The sequence below is a fragment of the Anoplolepis gracilipes genome, chromosome 15, assembly GCF_047496725.1.
Source record: "Anoplolepis gracilipes chromosome 15, ASM4749672v1, whole genome shotgun sequence".
Taxonomy (NCBI): Eukaryota; Metazoa; Arthropoda; class Insecta; order Hymenoptera; family Formicidae; genus Anoplolepis; species Anoplolepis gracilipes.
The window spans coordinates 3,604,330-3,623,233 of NC_132984.1; the positions used below are offsets into that span (position 1 = coordinate 3,604,330).

Here is an 18,904-nt window from a genome sequence, read left to right on the forward strand (position 1 = left end):
GCTATCATCTATAACATCATATATTAATATTTTGAAGTTTTTCTCTTGCATCATTATTATTTGTATTAATAATATTTTTATATTAAAACGATACAATCGAATTTGATTGAATGCATCAGTGCATTCAAAATGTTTTCTATTTCAGCTTCTATATCTTATTTTTAATTCTTTTTCTTGTATATAAATCTTATTAAGATCCTTATTTAAATATAATAAAATACAAAAATAAAAACTGATCTAATGAAGTATTGTGATTATAAAATGTATCTATTTAGCATCAATTATTTAAATATAGACAATAGGATAACGTTCTTTGACAGGAGTTTGCAAGGAGAGTACATGTAAGGTGCAAACGTGCTCGCGTCGCAAAATCTCTCTTATCGTTAAGGTTTTATAAGCTTAACACCATTATCCGCTGATTCCAATAGGAGAGACGAGGGGACTCGTTCTTTATGCGGTTGAGCTTCGATGCCAAGCTTTCCAGTATTTAGTAATGCCTGATGGGAACTGGTATTTAGACTCCGGATGGCACGATCGGCCGCCTCATCCCAGCTCTTCCAGCTCACACCTTCGTGATCTGAAAAAGCCAGCATTGGGCGTCTACGCATAAGCAATTAATCTATGTATAATTTATGCGCGTCAAGGTTGAAGAAATGCCCATTAAACATTATTAAAATAACTAAGTATGATGTTATAATCTCCCTAATTTATGTATTTTACCCAGCTTAGGTAAATTTCATTTTGCATACCTACAGCTTGTTACATTTATTGTAATATAGACGTCTGTTGTGTTAAATAGCGTTTTCACATAAGATTTTAAAATTATCAAAATCTCCTCGAAAATCTGCGAATTGACAACTATTTTTTAAATAGATTGTTGAACTTGTCTTAGAATGATCTTTTCCTTGAATGAGGGAATAATTTGATGTTTTGCATCATATATGAAATTGATTTAGAACATATAATAATAAAACGAACAGATATCTGCGGGCGAGCATGATCACAAGGACGGCGAGGAGGAGAACATAATGCAATGAGAACATGTATAATGTATAATCCGTGGGTTTTCGAAAAACACACGACGATCTCTTATTCACAATATAATTGTACATAACAACTAACTATAATTATTATTTAAATCAATAAAAATTTAAGAAATTCTAAATAAAAAAAAAAAAGACGCGCATCTTTGATGATTTTTAGTTCTTACTTTTCAACCTGTCTGAGGCCTTATCAAAATCGGAATCTTGAATATTCAGCATCAAACTGTTGCCACTGAGGAATACTCTGTTTTGGGAACTAGCAATCTGAAATAAAATTAAATTCCTTCTCAGTAAATTTGCACATACAAATTTTACTTTTTTTTTTTTTTTTTTTTTTTTTTTTTTTTTTTTTTTATGTCAATACAACTTTTTCACATGTTTTAAAATCTGAATCTGAATAATTTTTTACTGCTTTGTAATATTGTACTAATTACTCACTGTACGTGAAATATTCTGTGCAGCTCGTATTTTACGCAATTTCAAATATCCAGGATTCTGGCCGATAGCTAAACCAAGGTACACTGCATTTAAGGGAAATATATGTTAAAGTTTTTGAAAACAATTCTGCATTGTATAATATACTGATTAAAAAGGAAAAAAAAAAAAAAAAAAACAAATTTAAACTACATTTTTCAGTTTGACTATAGAATTATTTCTTTTCCTTCACTAAACATCAATAGGGAAAAAAAAAACTGATTATAAAATTAACTGAAAAAAATTATTTTTGTTTTCAAAAGGATATCATTTTGGCTGCTTCTGCCTCTCCCTCGGCTTGCACAATTTTTTGTTGTCGTTCTTGTTTAGCTCTTTCTACCACAAAAGCAGCTCGTTGGGCCTCTTGCTGTGCTACCTGCTTGGCCTCAACCGCAGCAGTGTACTCTTTGCCGAAACTAAGTTCAGTTATCGAAACATCATCCAAAACAATGTTAAAATCTCGAGCTCGTTCGGTTAATTCCTTGCGTACCATATTAGACACTTGTTGTCTTTGTGTTATCAGTTGTGAAGCGTTAAATTTAGCAACAACAGATTTTAGCACTTCATTACAGATGCTTGGTAATACCTGAATTGATTTTTGCCAATTAATCTTAATGTAATTTAAATCCATTATTCCATATTATTTTGTATCATATTAAATTCGTATATAATTACTCTATTCTGACCTTCTCATCATAATCAAGGCCCAGTTGCCGGTACATAGCCGGCAACGTCATAGCATCAGGACGAGAAAGGACACGTAGAGAAATATTGACCATTTGCAAATCCTTGGACCCTGTGGGTGACGAGATTTTCCTAGGCCTGCTCCTAATGTCATAGATTATCGGATAATGGAACCACGGAATACGAAAGTGCAGACCCTCGGTCATGATATCCTTTTGAATACCTCCCAGTCGAGAAAAAATGATCGCTCTATGACCAGCTTCAACTGCAATTCATTAAATTCGCATTTAATATCAGTCGAAAAAAAAGATTAATTAATTTATTAATAATTAATTATCGTGAAGAGGATAGCGCGTGTAATTATCGCCAGTAATCGGAGAAAGAATTCAAGTGGGTTGAGGTTAACCTGTGTACATGGATTTGGACACGCTGTAAGCTGCGACCCCAGCGGCAGCGAGGACCTTCAGGCCCATCGGAACCCCGTTCGTGCCTTTGCCGAAGCGCGAGGCCATCTCGCTGAATTTGTTCTGGGCCATCTCGAGAAATCAAATTGCAAGATCAATCGGTGAACCGGCGAGGTTTCAAAGAGATGACGAGAAATATATCAAGGACACAGGTGGATGGACAGACAGAGGCAGGAAGTACGCGAACGCTTATGTCACATGTGTGGTTGACCTAACCAATCAGACATCGGCTTAAGGCTTACCTATATGGTAGATGACAGTTCAATATAGATGACGCTTTATGTTACATAAAAATCTGATTTGTGGGACAGCATTTGTGACAGCTTTCTCTGCGTCAATTCTATATTCCATATTTTATTCTTTGTGGTTAATAGACTTTGTTATGATCTGTTTGATTATTTATTAAGAAGATGGATTTGCTATATACTGTCAACAGGAGAAGCTCCTCCAAACTTTTTTCTAATCAAGAATGGTACGATTTTCAAGAATATATTTTTAATATATTTTTTATAATAACACAATCACACATTTGACATAATTCTGAGATGTAAAGAATGAGTAAAATGTATACACCATTTGTATATACAAATTAATTTAGAGAGCTGTCAATAATTTTTCTTATATTTTATCAAATATGACATTCTTAGAAATATATTTGTGTTTATTTGTGTTTTATTGTTTTATGCATTTTTGCAGAATTATAAAAAATATATAAAATTAACACTTTAAGTTTGATACTGACTAATAATATTTTTCCAGTTTATACAACGGGCAGTCCCTATGTTCCTTATCCAGTCGGAATATAGTAGCATTTACTACAATGACAGAACTAGATGATAATAATGGCAAAACACGAGGTTGCCACCTTTATGTAGCAGACTTGAATATGCCATGGCATGCTCATAAGTAAGCATTTAATTTTCAAATGTTTTTTTTTGAATCTAATAGATTATTTTCAATAATTTTATTAAATTTTTTTGTTTAAAAGGTCTATAAAATAGAGATTAAATTTAAATCCTTTTATATTTTTAGAATCTTGTCAAATAAACATAACATTACTGCATTGGAATGGGATTTACCTGGTGACAAATTGGTAATGGCAGATACAGCTGGCAATGTGCAGTTGTGGATGTTTAAAGACCATATCTTAAATGATTGGGTGTTAATAGGCTCTACATATTTCCCTGGTGAACATATATTAGGTGCTGCATGGTTCCATAATGGTAAAAAGGTATTTAGATAATCAAATTAATATGTTGATCAAAGAAAGTTTTTAAAAATTTTAATATTATAATTAAAACTAGAACAATAGTTAAAATTATTAATTTTGTTATTATTTTATATTCTATTAAAAAGATATTCAAGCTGTTTGATATATATAAAATCTTAAGTGAGAGATACATTCTTATTTTTAATGAACCTTTTCTGATTCTTTAGACAGGATTAGTAACAGAGAAGAAGGACAACATCCATTACAGCGAGAAGTTTAATCATCTATTGTTTGCACCTTCAGTAAGGCAGTTTGGTGGCAGAGCTGCTGAAGGCGTGCTGGTAGTATCGACGACGGGTATGGTTGGCGCGATTATGATTACAAAGGATCTTCAAAATCCGATTTGCTATTCGACAGAGAGCCTTGGCAATACGAGACATAGGATAACTGCGGTCGACTTGTGTTATGGAAAAAGTACTTCTCATCATGTGTATAGAATGGATCTACAAATATAGCACGAATATGTTAGATATATGTAAAGATTTTCTTTGTAAATTTCAGACGGTCATTTCCTCGTCGCAGTTAGCAGTGGTAGCATCTGTTTACCAATAAGATGCTATAGAGTGTTAGTCCGCAAAAATGACGACAAGTGTACTATTACTTCACAAGCTTTACCGAGTTTCTTTTTACAGGATGGAGCGCCTAAAGATAATTCGTGTAAGATTAATTATTCAATTTAATTGTTGAAGTACTTAGAGTACATTTTGTAAATAGTTTCTTATTTTATGGTTGTAATTTTTTTGTAGGTACAATTGTGACGCATTTAAAATTTGTGGTCAGAGAAGACGCAGATTCCTTAGTTATCGCAGCAAATAGCGAGAACGGCGGATTTGTAGAAGTGTGGGAGTTACGAGAAAAGTCACAACCAGTTCACAAGTTGTTCCAGCCAAAAAGTTTGGAACCTTTCAAGACAGTTGCAAGTATTCAATTACTATCACAAACTTTCATATTGTTTTTATTCTCTAGTTTTCTGTTCTTTATTCATTTCGTTTCTTGCGCTGCTCTTTTACTGCTTTGCATCTGACTTTATGCATAGCATGAAAATATGAAGTAAAAGATTTATCGTCTCCATAGGTTTGGCAGTATCAGTCGCAGTATCGCTGCCAATCGCCAGTTACGGCGATAGCGACTACGAAACTATCTATAGTGACAACATTACCACCTCCGAGTTATGTGATAATAGCATTAGCGGATTCATCAGTGCATTGTCTAAATCGTCTAGATTGTCTCAAGGAAGTAGCGTTTTCATCCTTGAATACAGGTTGGCGTCAAGATGAACCTAGTAATAAGTACTTCAAGAGTTCAGTATCTATCGCTCATATGGATCTATCATGGTTGGGATGCGTGCTTCTTGCGTGCGATACTCATGGCAATTTGTATCTTTACAAATTGTTGCCAGACGGTACTACAGGTATGATATCAAATTTTTTCTATGTTAATTATTTGATGCTTCTTATTTATGAAATTTCAAAAAGATTGCAAAATATAGTTTAATGTTCTACATTTAAAATAATTTATATGCTTTATAGGTACATCAATGTCGATGAGTTATGCCTGTACATTGTTGGAATATTGTTTGGTAACAGGATTGGATTGGTTGGATATACTTTTATGTCTGAGATCGTCTATGATCGAGGCGTTGTGCGAGAGATTGGACGTCTCTTTCAATAGGCAATCACAAGCTACTCAGCAGTATCATTATATTCAATTTTTATGTATCAAGACGTCATTGTACAGGTAAAATTGAAAAGTTTATGAATATAATTATAACAATGAAGATTATAAAATTAAGAAAAAAAGTTTTTTAAATTTTATCGAAACTTTTTCTAAATTATTTTAAATGAGTTTAAAGGTACAATTGTCTTAAGTATAAAATTTGAATTATCTTTAACATCTTAATTAATTATCTTTAATTATCTTTAATTTATAATTTTTCACGTATGAAAGAAGTATAAAAGACGATTTTATTTCAAATTATTAATTGTTATAAATGTTTGCCATTAATTTTCAGAATGCTTGGAACAATATCAGGACAAAATAAGGCAGCAGACTTGTCATCCTTATTGATGATACATTCAGTAGCTACTGCTTTCAAATCTCTGTTGAGGCCATCAGATCTGATATCTTATGACAAAGGTCCAGCAGAGAACTTAACTGCGGTGATAACAGATGTCATTACTGATAACACTGATAATATTGATAAGGTAATATCGCATTTCGAATATATTTAAAAATCTCTTTTATATATTATATTTTTGCTTGATCTTAATAAATTCGAAAATATAAAGATTCGATAATAAATCAATAATAAATGATAATTTATTAATGATAGGTATAATTGTAAAATAAAAGTAATTTAATTTTTTTTGTAATATTTTTAGGTATTGTCAATTTATTTACCCGATCCCAAAGAATTTACAGTGGAACCGAGCACACTACAATCCTTGCAACAACTTATTCAATGGGTTGCTGATTTAGCTTTAAATTTGTTGGCTAGATTACCTGAGCAAAGGATGCAAGTGAAGACTGGTGGCGTAAGTATTTTCCATCAATCTATTTATATTATCTCTACATCTTATATCAGGTTTCAATGTTTATTTTTTATAGTGATATTACAATCCTTAAGAAAAGATAATCCTTAAAAATATTCTAAAAAATTTGTGTGAGTTTAAATATATTCTCGTAGATATTACATGTTGTTTTTTTTTACATTTTAACTTAATTTTCTTTCCAGTATGAACTTCTTAAGGACCATAAGGCTTTGAATACTGTTCGGGAGCTGCTGGTCATTATACGCATTTGGGGATTGCTTCGCCCATCATGTCTTCCGGTATTTCTTCGCAGTACAGATAATTTAGATGTTCTAGCCTTGCTATTTTGCTTGTTATCAAAATTGGTTCAACCTAACGGAGATCCACAACAACAGCAACAGGTGGATGATGGTTTAATCGGTAGGTTTGCTAATTTATTGAAATTTTTAAATATCTCTTATATATTTCTGAGTAGCAAGATATTTATCTGCTGTACTACGAGACGTTTTTAATGACATAACACTGATTTTTGAAATTTTAGACAACAATAAAATTGATATTTTGATACAACTTAAAGTAATTTTTAGTGTTTATATAACAATCAAATTAAAAATAAAAATCAAAATTTAAGTTAAAAATAAAATAAAAATGTCTTTTAGTTAGGTAGGTTCTATCCTAGATTTATTATATATACATACATACATTATTATATATACATACATATATATAATTTGATTCATTTTTATTTTTGCTTCAATATTTTAATAATTCATTGATAAATTAAGTTAATTTGGCCTACTCTTGCAATCTAGAAACAGATTTGATGCAAATTCAATTCTTTCATTGTATTTGTTATTTGATTGCTAGAAATTGTGGTCAGGAAGTTTGATAAAACAACCACATCCTGAATCATAAGAATAATTCAAAATGGACAGACTCTCTCTCTCAGTCTATCAGTATAAGCAGTTCATATCGTGTATATTAATACGATTATTGTACAATGACACTACGTACAAAAGCAACAATATAAAGACTTTAGATTAGAAAAAATATAATTACAAGTAATACAATCATTATATGTAATAACTTATATAACACAATTAGTATATTTTTCTATTATAAAAAAAACCAACAATAGAATATGATATAGCCTTATCTAAAAAGGATATAACTCATACAGGAGAAAAAGATGAAATTTACAAAAATATAATGACTACCAAACTTGCAATGAAGCATAAAGATTCTCTTGCCTTGAAGGAAAACAAGTTTCGCGGAGAGAAGAACGAGATTTACAAAGAATCCAAGCTGAAGAAATACTTGTCATTTCCTTGGTTAATCTTGAGCGTGTTTCTGGTCTATTGGTTTGCCTTGTGTCCTCTAATTTGGGCCATATGCTCCACATCCAGACACTGGCCTTTATATTGGCCCATTTTCTTCTGGATAGTTGCATTTCTAATCTGGATTATAATCATGTGTGGATTAATAATCTTTCGGAGGAGTTTACTAGCTACACAAAATCCCAAGATTAATACGATCTCGAAATATGGGACGGATAATGTAGAAAGATCTCTAAACATCTACCAAACATCACCCAAAGATACAAAATCTCCTGAGACAGAGAAGTTGAATGATTCAGTATCGCACGATCCAGAACCTAAGAAGAATAATCGAGAAAACTTCCTCAAGAAGGACCTGCCGCCTTTGGTGATACACAAACAGATATCTGGTGAAAATATTGAAGATATCGGAGTCGTACATGTGGAAAAGGACGAGACAGCTCACTTAGACATTGCCAGTAACTATGTTGAGAAAAGTCCCTTGCAAGATTATCTCAAGCTGGTGACAGTATTGTCTCCGGACGAGACAAAATCTCCGAAGACGCCGATGTCGCCAAGAGAGCTGTTTTTCATCGATTTGATTCGCGAAGCTGAGAAAGCCGAGAACGTGAAATTACTGGAAACAAAAGTGCATTTCTTCTCAAGTGAAACGACTGAGGATAATATGAAGAATATGGAAAATACAAAGGAAGAAAAGAATTCGAAAGATGCAAAGAATGAAAAGGATAAGATAAATGAATTAAAGTGCGAATCAAGTTACTTTATAGCAGATGTGGACAGTCCAGTCAGTGAGAAAACGGAGGTTTTTCTTCAGATTGATTCGTGTGTGGAAGAACTGGAAAAACCAGTGCTAATATTACAATCTAATAAAGCAAATTAACTAAAAACCTTTATTTTGCAAGATAATTAAATTACTAAATTACTAAAGATAATTAACTATGATTATTAATTAAAGAGAAATATATGATTTGAAAGAAAGTTTAGATTGAAGAATAAATTGCTATATAAATAAAGAAATTTATTTATAAATATAAGATATTACTATAAGTGTTTTTTAAACTTTTTACATATCTACTCTCCATCTCTTTCCTCTCTACAAAAGTTATAATTAATATTATATAGTGCATTATACACATATAATTATTTATATATCTTATCACATATATCAGGTGTATATTCTTTGACTGGAATTTGAAATTATAATATTTTAATCATCTGAATACTGAAAAATTTGACAATTTTTTTTTTAGATGAATGCTGTTTGCTACCAAACCAAATCATGATTCCACAATTGCATCAAGGAAATAGCATTACCGCTATAGTCTCACCAATTTTATTTACTCAAAACTTTCCATTACAGGTAAGAGAATTGCAAAACTTTTAATTAATTTTTCAAAATAAAGATAGTGTACTGTTGAGATTATTATTTTGAAAAATGTTCAAATTTCTTTCTATTATTGTATTTATACATTTTGCTATTATCATTCTATTCACGACTACAGTTAGAATATGGAGTGGAACCTGAGCAGTTGGTTTTTACGCCTGAAATGAATCCAGTTGAAGGTTGCATGCACAGTGGACAGATTGTAGACACGATACGACATTTATATTTAGGAAAACAGCCGCTTTTAGTGAAGCAATGCACGAGGTATTATTCATTGATTACAATAATTATAAAAATTAAATGGTTCTGTATTATAACATGATAAATAATTTTATGTATATTTTTTCAGATGCGGTGGTAAAGCACAAGTACAGAATATGACAAGGACAGCTGCAATTAGGGCCTGGGACCAAAGATGGACACGAGCCTGTCGATGCAGTGGTATCTGGCGAATTCACAAAGCTTGCTGATGAAGATCGTTTAAGAATCGTTATTATAGAGATAATAATTTTAATATACATATAAAATTGGTTAAAGTATTTCAAAGTATTAAATTGAAAGTTATTAGTTTATTAGAAGTCATTTCTTTATCTGACTTCTGTAATGGTATTTAAAACTTTAATAATTTGCAGAGGTTATTCTTTCTTATAATGTACATCAACGAGAAAATTATGTAATTTGCTTTTTTCACCAAATTACATAATTTTGTGAGTCAAAAGAGAATGTAAAGACAAGGTAAAATTAATTAAATCAAAATTACATAAATTATTTTACTAATTGTAAGTATCAAAGAGAAAGCATTAAAGAGAGAGAGAAAAAGGGCGTGAATAAATAACTGTAGATCAAGTTTAAAAATTAAATTGACTCGTCAGAGGACTCGCCCATTATTTGTATTTAAGTTTACACGCACGAGTTGTAGATTAATAATAAATACTAATTAGTAAATTAATAACGGATTATATTTAAGTTATTAATTTTATAAATTAATAATAAATATTACAAATATAAAAAATTATTTAAATCAAATTATTTTATTATTTCAAGTCTTGTTACATCTGATGATTTTGCAAAGAAATAATGGGGGAATGTGTTAGTATGCAAATAAGAATTTCTGATATTCTGATATTATTGTTGCAGGCAAATTTTCAATGGCTCTCTCCTTTCTTGCCAGATACTCTTTTGAACTCTCCCATATTTGTGGTCGAAATTGGCGAGCCAATTATGACTAAGTGGTCGATTCTTGTCGTCTCTGAGCCATTCTGATTATCTATCACAAATATTTGAAAATTCTGCACATTTTGGAACTTGACATAACGCAATGGAATGGGATTTCCTTCTTCGAGATCCTTAGCTGACAATCTGTACAAAAAGTTATGTATTTATCTTTTTAGAAAAATATTGCAAATAAGATTCTACTTTAGTATCATATCCAAAGTCACTGAATTAAAAATGCTGGAATATGTTCTTCAAGTACGCGATCTGATTATTTCAAATAGTACACAGCTACCTGTGTAAAATTCAAGATAACTATAGCCGAGTAATATCCACAAATTTGTGAGTTATGGATATAAATATCCAAAAGTAAACTAATTTACACACATTAATAGTGAATGAGTATCCAGATGATTAATTATCCGATTTAAATCATTAACCTTAATTAAAAACTTACACTAAATCTTGGACACTAGTATTGGAATTCGCCATCTCAAAGTCAATTGTCCTGGGCTGATTGATAAACAATTTGATATTTTTCGGTCCGTTTTCTGCAGGTGCTTTAATCTTGAGGGAATGAACTTTAACAGGTTGCGAAAATGCGATAGACATTATTAACTGTTCATCCTCGTCGCTCTGAAGGTATCCATTGTCCGAGTTCAAACATTGAGGAAAAGTATGATAATCCGACTCGTTTAGGCACTCGCATTGCTGTTTCATTATAAAACTGGTCAAGTCCATCTGAAAGACAACCAAAATTTATCTTTAGTAAATTGTATATAATATTAATGAAAAACAAACTTCAAACAAAAAATGAAAAAATAGTATCAATTTCGATGAAATTAACAAGCAGGATTTAAAATTGATATAATTTTGATGGGTCCAGATTTCAATACCAATATGTGTCAAAATATCTACATTTATTTTTAATAATCAATGAAATTGTGTTAAAAAAAAAAGAAGAGAAAAAGAGATGAAAAAAAGGAGAAACAAGAAAACTTGTTAAGAAAAATTCACTTAAGAGCTTTCATTTAATTTTACAGAACTTTACAGGTAAAACTATAATTTTAAAAACACAATAATTTAGTATGCCATATATGGCATACATATTAAAAAATAGTATTTCTATAATTTAATGAATAATTACAATATATTTATATTTTTAGTTTTTTCTTTGGATTTAATTTTACATAAAATTGTTTTTTTTAATTCTTTTGATGAATTTAGAAAATCATTAATTTTCTAAAGTCATCTAATGTGTTTTTCCCTTCTCTCTCTCTTTCTCTTATAACAATTAGTATTAACAAAATTATTAATGAATAACATAAATTACTAATGTTACTAATTATTTATAATCTTATTAATTTTTTATTATTTATTTCAATAAAAAAATTGAAAGATTTAAATGGAATCAATCAGATGAAGGTTATTAAATCAACAAGCAAGCAAGTATCAAAGTAGTATTATTTCCAACATAAAATCACATACATTAACAATATTTGATATATGTTTATATTATAATATAAGTAGCAAATGTATTCTAGAAATATAAGTAGCAAATATTATAGAAGATATTTCAATATTCACAATTGTAAATTAATTCTATAGGAATTATTTAATTAAATTTTTAATAAAGTTTTTACTAAAGAATTCAAACTTATATGGGTAAGAGTATTATAATACAAAAATCATCAAAATAGATATGTTAATGCTTTGATATTTGCCACTTGCATAATTTAAGAGTTTGGTCAATTTTTTAGCAATGGTCCCATACAAAAAAATTTAAATTTAATTTTCTCAACATTGTTACATTTTTACATAAAATGTTTCTTAGTATTTTGTAGAATCCCTAAATTTTGATAGGGTATGTTGAGAAATATTTTTTAATAAACTGGTAAAAATAGAGATACAACAAATTCATAATAAAATTATATATATGCATAAAAATTTTTTTCTTAATTTTTGCCAAATATATATTTACTTCTTAACAAAATTTATTTTCAACTAGACTGCTTAAATGGAAATGATTGTTGTCTTAATGGCAAAGCATTGATAAAATATTGATTTATTAAAAGTAAATCTAAAAATTAAGGAATTTTGGCGAATAAAGCTTTAAAAATGCACAAATAGATATTAAAATTTCGTTTGCATAATTTATTGAGTAATTGAATGTATTTTTCTTCAATATTATATGTTACTGTCAATTTAAAGTACATCTTGGTTTTTGTTAACTTTACTGTATTTTATCAATTGTTCACCAACAGCATTGCATAGTGCAAGTTTTAGATCAAATTTAGTAGTCTATAAATTTGACAAATTTATAGAAGATATTTTGCAATATTTGTGTTTAATAGACTTTATCGTCTATGGAAAGATAGCCAATTAGCTAACTTATCATTGATATTTATTCCAATAATACAGAATCACAGCGAGAAAGATCATTCCAAAGATGTGATAATAGACATTATCGGTGTTTCGTACATGACCAGCCACGGATTCCGTGTCCTCTGTGTCATCGGAGTCGCCACTACTGTAAAACTGCTGGATCTTCGATTCTAGTCCTGCCCCATCTGCGCCTTGGAATTGGCCTAGCTTTGTGCGTTTGCGGTAAAAGATGAAAGTAGGCATTGCACGCACATCCTGTACTGAGGCAGTGTCTGCACATTTGTCCACGTCCACTTTCAGGAACACTGCTTTGGGATACTTCAGCGACAGTTGCTCAAATACTGGAGCAATTCTTTGACAAGGTCCACACCTGCGCAATCATAAATCAAGCGAGATATATCACAATAATCATTGTAATAATATTGAATTAAGTTCTCATTAAACATGTAAAAACTCCTAACAATATACATGATACAATAATCATAAGTTTGATAAATTTATTGAGAAGCAGAGTGAAATTAATTATATCTCTCTTGCTTGTGTATGAGTGAATATAATTGCCTTTTTCTTTCTCGATTACATTTTATTACATTTTAAATAGAGAAAATGCAAAGGAACTGAAATAAATAGATCTATAATCGCGGTAGATTATTTAATAATATTCTTACTTTTTTTTTTGACAGTTCATATTCTACTTCTAATGGCTGGTTTGTCATCGAGTTCAGGACAGAAAATAACGATTCTAGAGTAGAGAGATCAACGCGATCGTGTTAAAATATGTTCCCAAATACAAATGTAAAAATTCAATAAAATTAAAACGCGACGAAAGTGAGAACGGGATGTAACCTAAAAGGTGCTCACCAACTTGCAGTGAAATCTACAACGACGAGCTTTTGTCCGGCACTCGCCAATTCGCCGTGAAAATGACGGTCGTCGTTAATTATTCGTACTGCTCCCATTTCGTTTTTGATTAAGTTGTTTATTTAAATTAAACTCGCAACACTTTTAATCACTCCACAATAACTAACTGCAATACGACGATTAAGAAATGACTGGCAGTTTCCTGGTCATTGTTGGATCGCAGGAGCGCGACAGGAACAATGACAGTTGGCAGTTGGCAATGCAGTCCGATGCAGATTCAATCTTATGTGAACACTAATATATGAGGGAGATATAACATTATATAATTACAAAAATTTCGATAAATCTTCTGAGAAAATAATAGAATAAAATAAGATAAAATTTTTGGATCAAATAAGATAAAATAAAAAAAAGTAAAAAATATAATTATCAATAGTAGGTAAATATTATAACATTATATAATATCGACATTATCGACATTAGCAGGATTGTGCCACCGATTTCAAAATTATATCTTTTATCTTGTAATTTTTATTGCGTAATTTATACAACATAATAATTATTAATTTATAAATGTAACATGTGTGTTATATACAGAGATGTGCATTATTTAAAATAGATACATTTAAAATGGAAATATTTAAAATATAAAATGTCTATTTATAATTTGCATGTAAAATACATGTTTTTAAAACTTATTTTACATTTTTATTTAAATAGTTTTTATTACACATTTTCTATTTTAAATGAATTTTGCAAACTTAAAAATTAAATCAAGATATCAATAAGTTCTAAAATATCAATAAATCAAGATATTTGTCATCTTTTGGACGTCTATCTGCTGTCTGTGTATTAATTAATTAAAATAAAACTTTAACAGTAGTAGTAAGATTTAGTTTAATAGATAGAGAGTAAGAAATATAGATAATAAGAAAAATAAGAATAAATATGAATAAATATAAGAATATTTAAATATGGATAAATATAAGAATGGAAATATTAAAAAAAAAAACCATTTTAAAAATATTTATTTTTTATTTTCTATTTCAAACAGATGTTCGAAAACCATTTTATGTTTTGCAGTTTTAAATGGAAATATTCCCACTATTTTGCATTTTTTATTTCAAATAAATTTGGACATCCATTTTGCACATTTCTCTATAATTTCACTTTATAAAATAAATGTGTGTAAAAATCTCGCAATAGTTTAAACTAGTCAGCTTAATCGCGAGATTCGACAGATCATGCCGCGAATAATCGAATATATTGTTTCCGAGTTTGCCAAAAGTTATAAAGGCAAATGGTATAAATTAAGTACATTAATATATGTAAAATATTATCTCTCATCTGAATAATAATCACTGAAAAAATACGAGGTATAAGTCCAATGTAATAAAGCGGAATTTGCGTAATCAACTTATTGTAAGTTTAAAAAAAGGTAAAAATTAAATATGTTTTAATTTTAAATGATTGCTTTTATAAGGTTCGAAAAATAGGAGAGATTTGCCTATATTGTATCACTCAAGATATTTTACATTATATTTCCTATTTAACACTAATATGTATACAAGTTAATGTTTAACATTTTAGCTTGATGTTTAAACGCTTGCTAGATGTTTAATTTTTGTCAAAAACAAATTAATTTGTTAGAGATCTTTTTATGACATTTTAAAAGGATTTAAGCAACCGGTCTACATCATACCTTTTTTCAAACGTAGTGGTTTTGCGAAAAAAAGTAATAAAAAAATATGATTAAAAAAAGAAATCTATTTATTAACAGATACTTATACATTTATACTTATATATACTATTAAGAACAAATAAAGAAACATCCAACATACAATAATTAAAAAAAACATATTTATATTAATATTGATTCATCTCTTATATTAAATCATATTTTATCAACAATAAATAAAGAAAAAAATATTCAACATAAAGTTATACATTATATATATTATATGTAATAATTATTATTAAATAATATATTTATAAGTAATAGTTGAACAATAATAAATTTTTGCTTTTTTTATCCAAAATTTTATCGAATTTTCATACCGGCACAATTTAAAAAGATATGATTAATTTATTTATAAATATAAATATCGATTTAATCTTTATAATAAATATAATATATACATAAAATAAATGTAAAATATTCTAAAGTATAAATCTATTTTTAGAAAAATATAAAAGTATAGAATAAAAAGGCATTATTATAGATATTATTATCAACTAAAATAAATTGGTCAAAAGTTACATCAATCGTAATTTCATCAAACCTGATTTTTTTTAATGTTCGTAGATCTCACAAGATAGAATGCAATCTAGAAACTTTTTATTTATATCTCTCAATTATATTTATATTTTAACCAATGCTGTTTATATTCATTAATTATAAGGACATTTATTATAAGGTGTGATTTTCTAAACTAAAAGGGATCGATTGTCAACGAATTAGAACTAAAGGATTTAAATCAATGAAGATCAGTTTAATAAAAGTATATATGTACAACGACACTCCAAACTTAGAGGAATAGTGTTATAATATTGTAATGTGCAAATTTTTTTTATTAGCATGCAAAAAATATGTAGGGGAACGTGGGATAGAACGGCACCGCGGGGTACAATGGTGCAGAGTCAATATCTTTTTACAGAGATGCTACGGTGTCATGAAATATGTTGCAATTATTGCTATTAGGTGTCTCTTTCTGCGTGCTGTTATCAGTAGTCGCAATATTTTTAGTTGAAAGTTGTTATAAATTATTTAATGCACTTGCTGTGCTCTCCACGACTGATTGTGAGTTGTAATTCTTCGATATATTTACATAAGGTAAATAATGATAAAATTCTATTTTTTATTACCGTAGATACATTTATGTTTTAAAATGATCTTTTCTTATTAATTTTATACTGTGTCTATGTAAATATTGATTAATTATAATTTTTTATATGATCAAAAGTAAATAAATACGTTTTGAGGCTTAATGAAATATTAGCCCACGAAATGTTGTACTTTTTATTTTTATACTAGAGAAAGAAAAAGAGTATACATAGATGCTGTCTTTCAAAATTAATATCAAAAATTATTACATTGAAGGATATTTTTCCGTATTTTAAAGAGAAAAATATTTATTATAACAAGAGAATTGTTTTTATTTATTAATTTATAGTTATCATTTAAAAATACAAATCTATGTTCTTATGTTCTATATGTCATATTATAATATACAACTTTTAAGAAGTTTTAGACATCAATGTTAATGAAATAAACAAGTTTTGGAGGTAGTCCATTATGCCCCTCATGAAAAGCATATCACGAAAATCTAGGCTTTTACTAAATCAAAATAATCTCGTCTATTTAAACTATTATTTTATAATAAATTTGTGTTTTTTCTTATAGTGGATATTCCAAAGAATATTTTTAGTAAAAAAAATTGATTTATTTTTTTTTAATATGTTGAAAACTTGCTCAATGCTTACGTTGGCCGTTCTACCCCACGTCCCCCTACATATATATATATATATATATATATATATATATATATATACATATATATATAATGAAATATGTGTATATACTAAAAATGAAAAAATATTTAATAGATATATAATAGACATGTAATAATTAATAAATATACCATATTTTATAATACAAGATATGTAAGATATAAATTCATATAATACTCTACAATTTTTCACGTTAGTTGAAACAAAACGTGCCTTTCATCTGAATGAATACAAGTACGAAATAATAAAATCTATTATATTCAGTTTTATTTAAATAAATATTCGTGCTGTTCCTGATAAACTTTGAACTTATGTGCAATATATTGATTTAAATTAAATTAAATGTATAATTTATATTGCGTAATCCTACTTTCATAATTAAAAAGCCAAATTCTGAAGGTCAATATGTATAATGTATATGCAGGATGTGTTCTCCCCTCTTCCAGGTAATAACCATATCACCTTTCGTGTGCGTTTTAACCTGAATACCATAGGAATAATTTCTTATTGTGTGATAAATCATTGAGATTAATAATTAATTAATAATCTAGTTTATTTATGTATTGCAGTAACAGTAAGATTTTTTTTCGTGACGTATACTCGTACAGATAGGTCGATTTTTGTTAATTAATTTTATATTAATTATTACAAAAATCGCAAAAGAATGGAGGATTCTCCCTTGATTTAATCCACTCCATTTGCACACAAGAAATGATAACGGTCGTCGCGTTTGTACAAATAGATTTATCTTTTATTGTGTTAAATGCTTTTAAGTTTTTATATTTTTATCTAAAAATAATAAAAAAATGAATAAATTTAATTTTTCACATTTTTTCCTTAAATAAAATTAAAGATAAAATATTTAAAAAAATATTATGCCTTTGAAAACTGTACAGCTATTAGGAGCATTAAATACAATAAAATTTTTACAAAAAATATTATTTAAGTAGTAATTTAATTTTCAACGCAAATAATTTTGGCTGGTGAATGTGTCAAAAAAGGATGTTTTTCAGAATTCTATCATTACTTATGAAAAGATATTGTGTATTGCATATTTTTTGATACTTTATAGTTGCATATATGAGCTTTTTTAAAAATAATAAATGTGTCACACATTTCAATATACTTTTAAAAACGCATATAAGTATATCCCATTATCATGTTTACTTTAACCCGTGCATTGTTATTTTTTGATTATGTATCCGCTGAACTTTGACATAATGTGTATTAAGCTGACTGAATGTATAATTTTTTCTTCTGATTATACAATATATTATAAATTTTCATGGTGAGACGGTAGATTATGTTATATATTGAGTGGTGGCCATACCACTCATATCACACCGTTCATATCTGATTTAACAAATAGTAGAAAAGCATGTGTTCTGTTCTATGATATAGATTATCGCGTTAGTTTTACCAAGTTTTGTTTCCAATAGAGTCGGTGGTGCGTCGGGAGGTCTATCGGGAGGCAGTTGCTATTATTTCCATAAAAAAATTTTTTAAAATTGAACGTGGTAAGTACAAATTTTTCTTGCTTTTTTTATATATATATAAGTTAACTGTTCCAGTTGTAAGTCATTTTTGCTTTTTAATATTTTTTTTAAACAATTAATTATTTAACATATTTATTACAATTAATATTAAATATATTTAAAAAGAAACATTAATTACACCATCTATTAGTAAAATATTACATTTTTAACTTAAGTATAATATTGCAAAAACATTTGTTTAAAAATTTTTAAC

The 18,904-nt window shown here is 28.5% G+C and overlaps 4 protein-coding genes across 4 annotated transcripts; 2 read left to right on the top strand and 2 right to left on the bottom strand.

The window, feature by feature from the left end:
- Positions 1-266: 266 nt before the first annotated feature.
- Phb2 (prohibitin 2) lies at positions 267-2,847 on the bottom strand. The gene is made up of 6 exons (XM_072907186.1): positions 2,608-2,847; positions 2,204-2,466; positions 1,786-2,103; positions 1,482-1,559; positions 1,211-1,307; positions 267-577 (listed from the first exon to the last, which is right to left on the bottom strand). Exons 1-6 carry the CDS (start codon positions 2,735-2,737, stop codon positions 384-386), a joined length of 1,080 nt encoding a protein of 359 aa, XP_072763287.1. The 5' UTR covers positions 2,738-2,847; the 3' UTR covers positions 267-383.
- A 119-nt stretch (positions 2,848-2,966) lies between these two features.
- Positions 2,967-10,118, top strand: Med16 (mediator complex subunit 16). The gene is made up of 14 exons (XM_072907183.1): positions 2,967-3,137; positions 3,425-3,571; positions 3,698-3,896; positions 4,103-4,349; positions 4,437-4,592; positions 4,682-4,851; positions 5,010-5,346; positions 5,465-5,672; positions 5,947-6,139; positions 6,317-6,469; positions 6,670-6,886; positions 9,054-9,163; positions 9,306-9,451; positions 9,537-10,118. Exons 1-14 carry the CDS (start codon positions 3,076-3,078, stop codon positions 9,655-9,657), a joined length of 2,466 nt encoding a protein of 821 aa, XP_072763284.1. The 5' UTR covers positions 2,967-3,075; the 3' UTR covers positions 9,658-10,118.
- Positions 7,161-9,019, top strand: LOC140673928 (uncharacterized). Its single transcript, XM_072907187.1, has one exon. It carries the CDS (start codon positions 7,676-7,678, stop codon positions 8,681-8,683), a length of 1,008 nt encoding a protein of 335 aa, XP_072763288.1. The 5' UTR covers positions 7,161-7,675; the 3' UTR covers positions 8,684-9,019.
- Positions 10,119-10,199: 81 nt separating the features above from the next.
- Txl (Thioredoxin-like) lies at positions 10,200-13,887 on the bottom strand. Its single transcript, XM_072907192.1, has 4 exons — positions 13,646-13,887; positions 12,881-13,154; positions 10,857-11,140; positions 10,200-10,546 (listed from the first exon to the last, which is right to left on the bottom strand). Exons 1-4 carry the CDS (start codon positions 13,741-13,743, stop codon positions 10,333-10,335), a joined length of 870 nt encoding a protein of 289 aa, XP_072763293.1. The 5' UTR covers positions 13,744-13,887; the 3' UTR covers positions 10,200-10,332.
- Between the last annotated feature and the right edge of the window lie 5,017 nt (positions 13,888-18,904).

Excerpts from the sequence above, each read along its gene's own strand:
- Phb2 (XM_072907186.1), bottom strand. The coding sequence starts at position 2,737 with ATGGCCCAGAACAAATTCAGCGAGATGGCCTCGCGCTTCGGCAAAGGC. Across the intron at positions 2,467-2,607 it reads GTCCAAATCCATGTACACAG|TTGAAGCTGGTCATAGAGCG; the intron begins GTTAACCTCAAC and ends AATGAATTGCAG. Across the intron at positions 578-1,210 it reads GGCCTCAGACAGGTTGAAAA|ATCACGAAGGTGTGAGCTGG; the intron begins GTAAGAACTAAA and ends TGGCTTTTTCAG.
- Med16 (XM_072907183.1), top strand. The coding sequence starts at position 3,076 with ATGGATTTGCTATATACTGTCAACAGGAGAAGCTCCTCCAAACTTTTT. Across the intron at positions 4,852-5,009 it reads TGGAACCTTTCAAGACAGTT|GTTTGGCAGTATCAGTCGCA; the intron begins GCAAGTATTCAA and ends TCGTCTCCATAG. Across the intron at positions 6,887-9,053 it reads GGTGGATGATGGTTTAATCG|ATGAATGCTGTTTGCTACCA; the intron begins GTAGGTTTGCTA and ends TTTTTTTTTTAG.
- LOC140673928 (XM_072907187.1), top strand. The coding sequence starts at position 7,676 with ATGACTACCAAACTTGCAATGAAGCATAAAGATTCTCTTGCCTTGAAG.
- Txl (XM_072907192.1), bottom strand. The coding sequence starts at position 13,743 with ATGGGAGCAGTACGAATAATTAACGACGACCGTCATTTTCACGGCGAA. Across the intron at positions 13,155-13,645 it reads GTAGATTTCACTGCAAGTTG|GTGTGGACCTTGTCAAAGAA; the intron begins GTGAGCACCTTT and ends ATGATTGCGCAG. Across the intron at positions 11,141-12,880 it reads CGGAATCCGTGGCTGGTCAT|ATGGACTTGACCAGTTTTAT; the intron begins GTACGAAACACC and ends GTTGTCTTTCAG.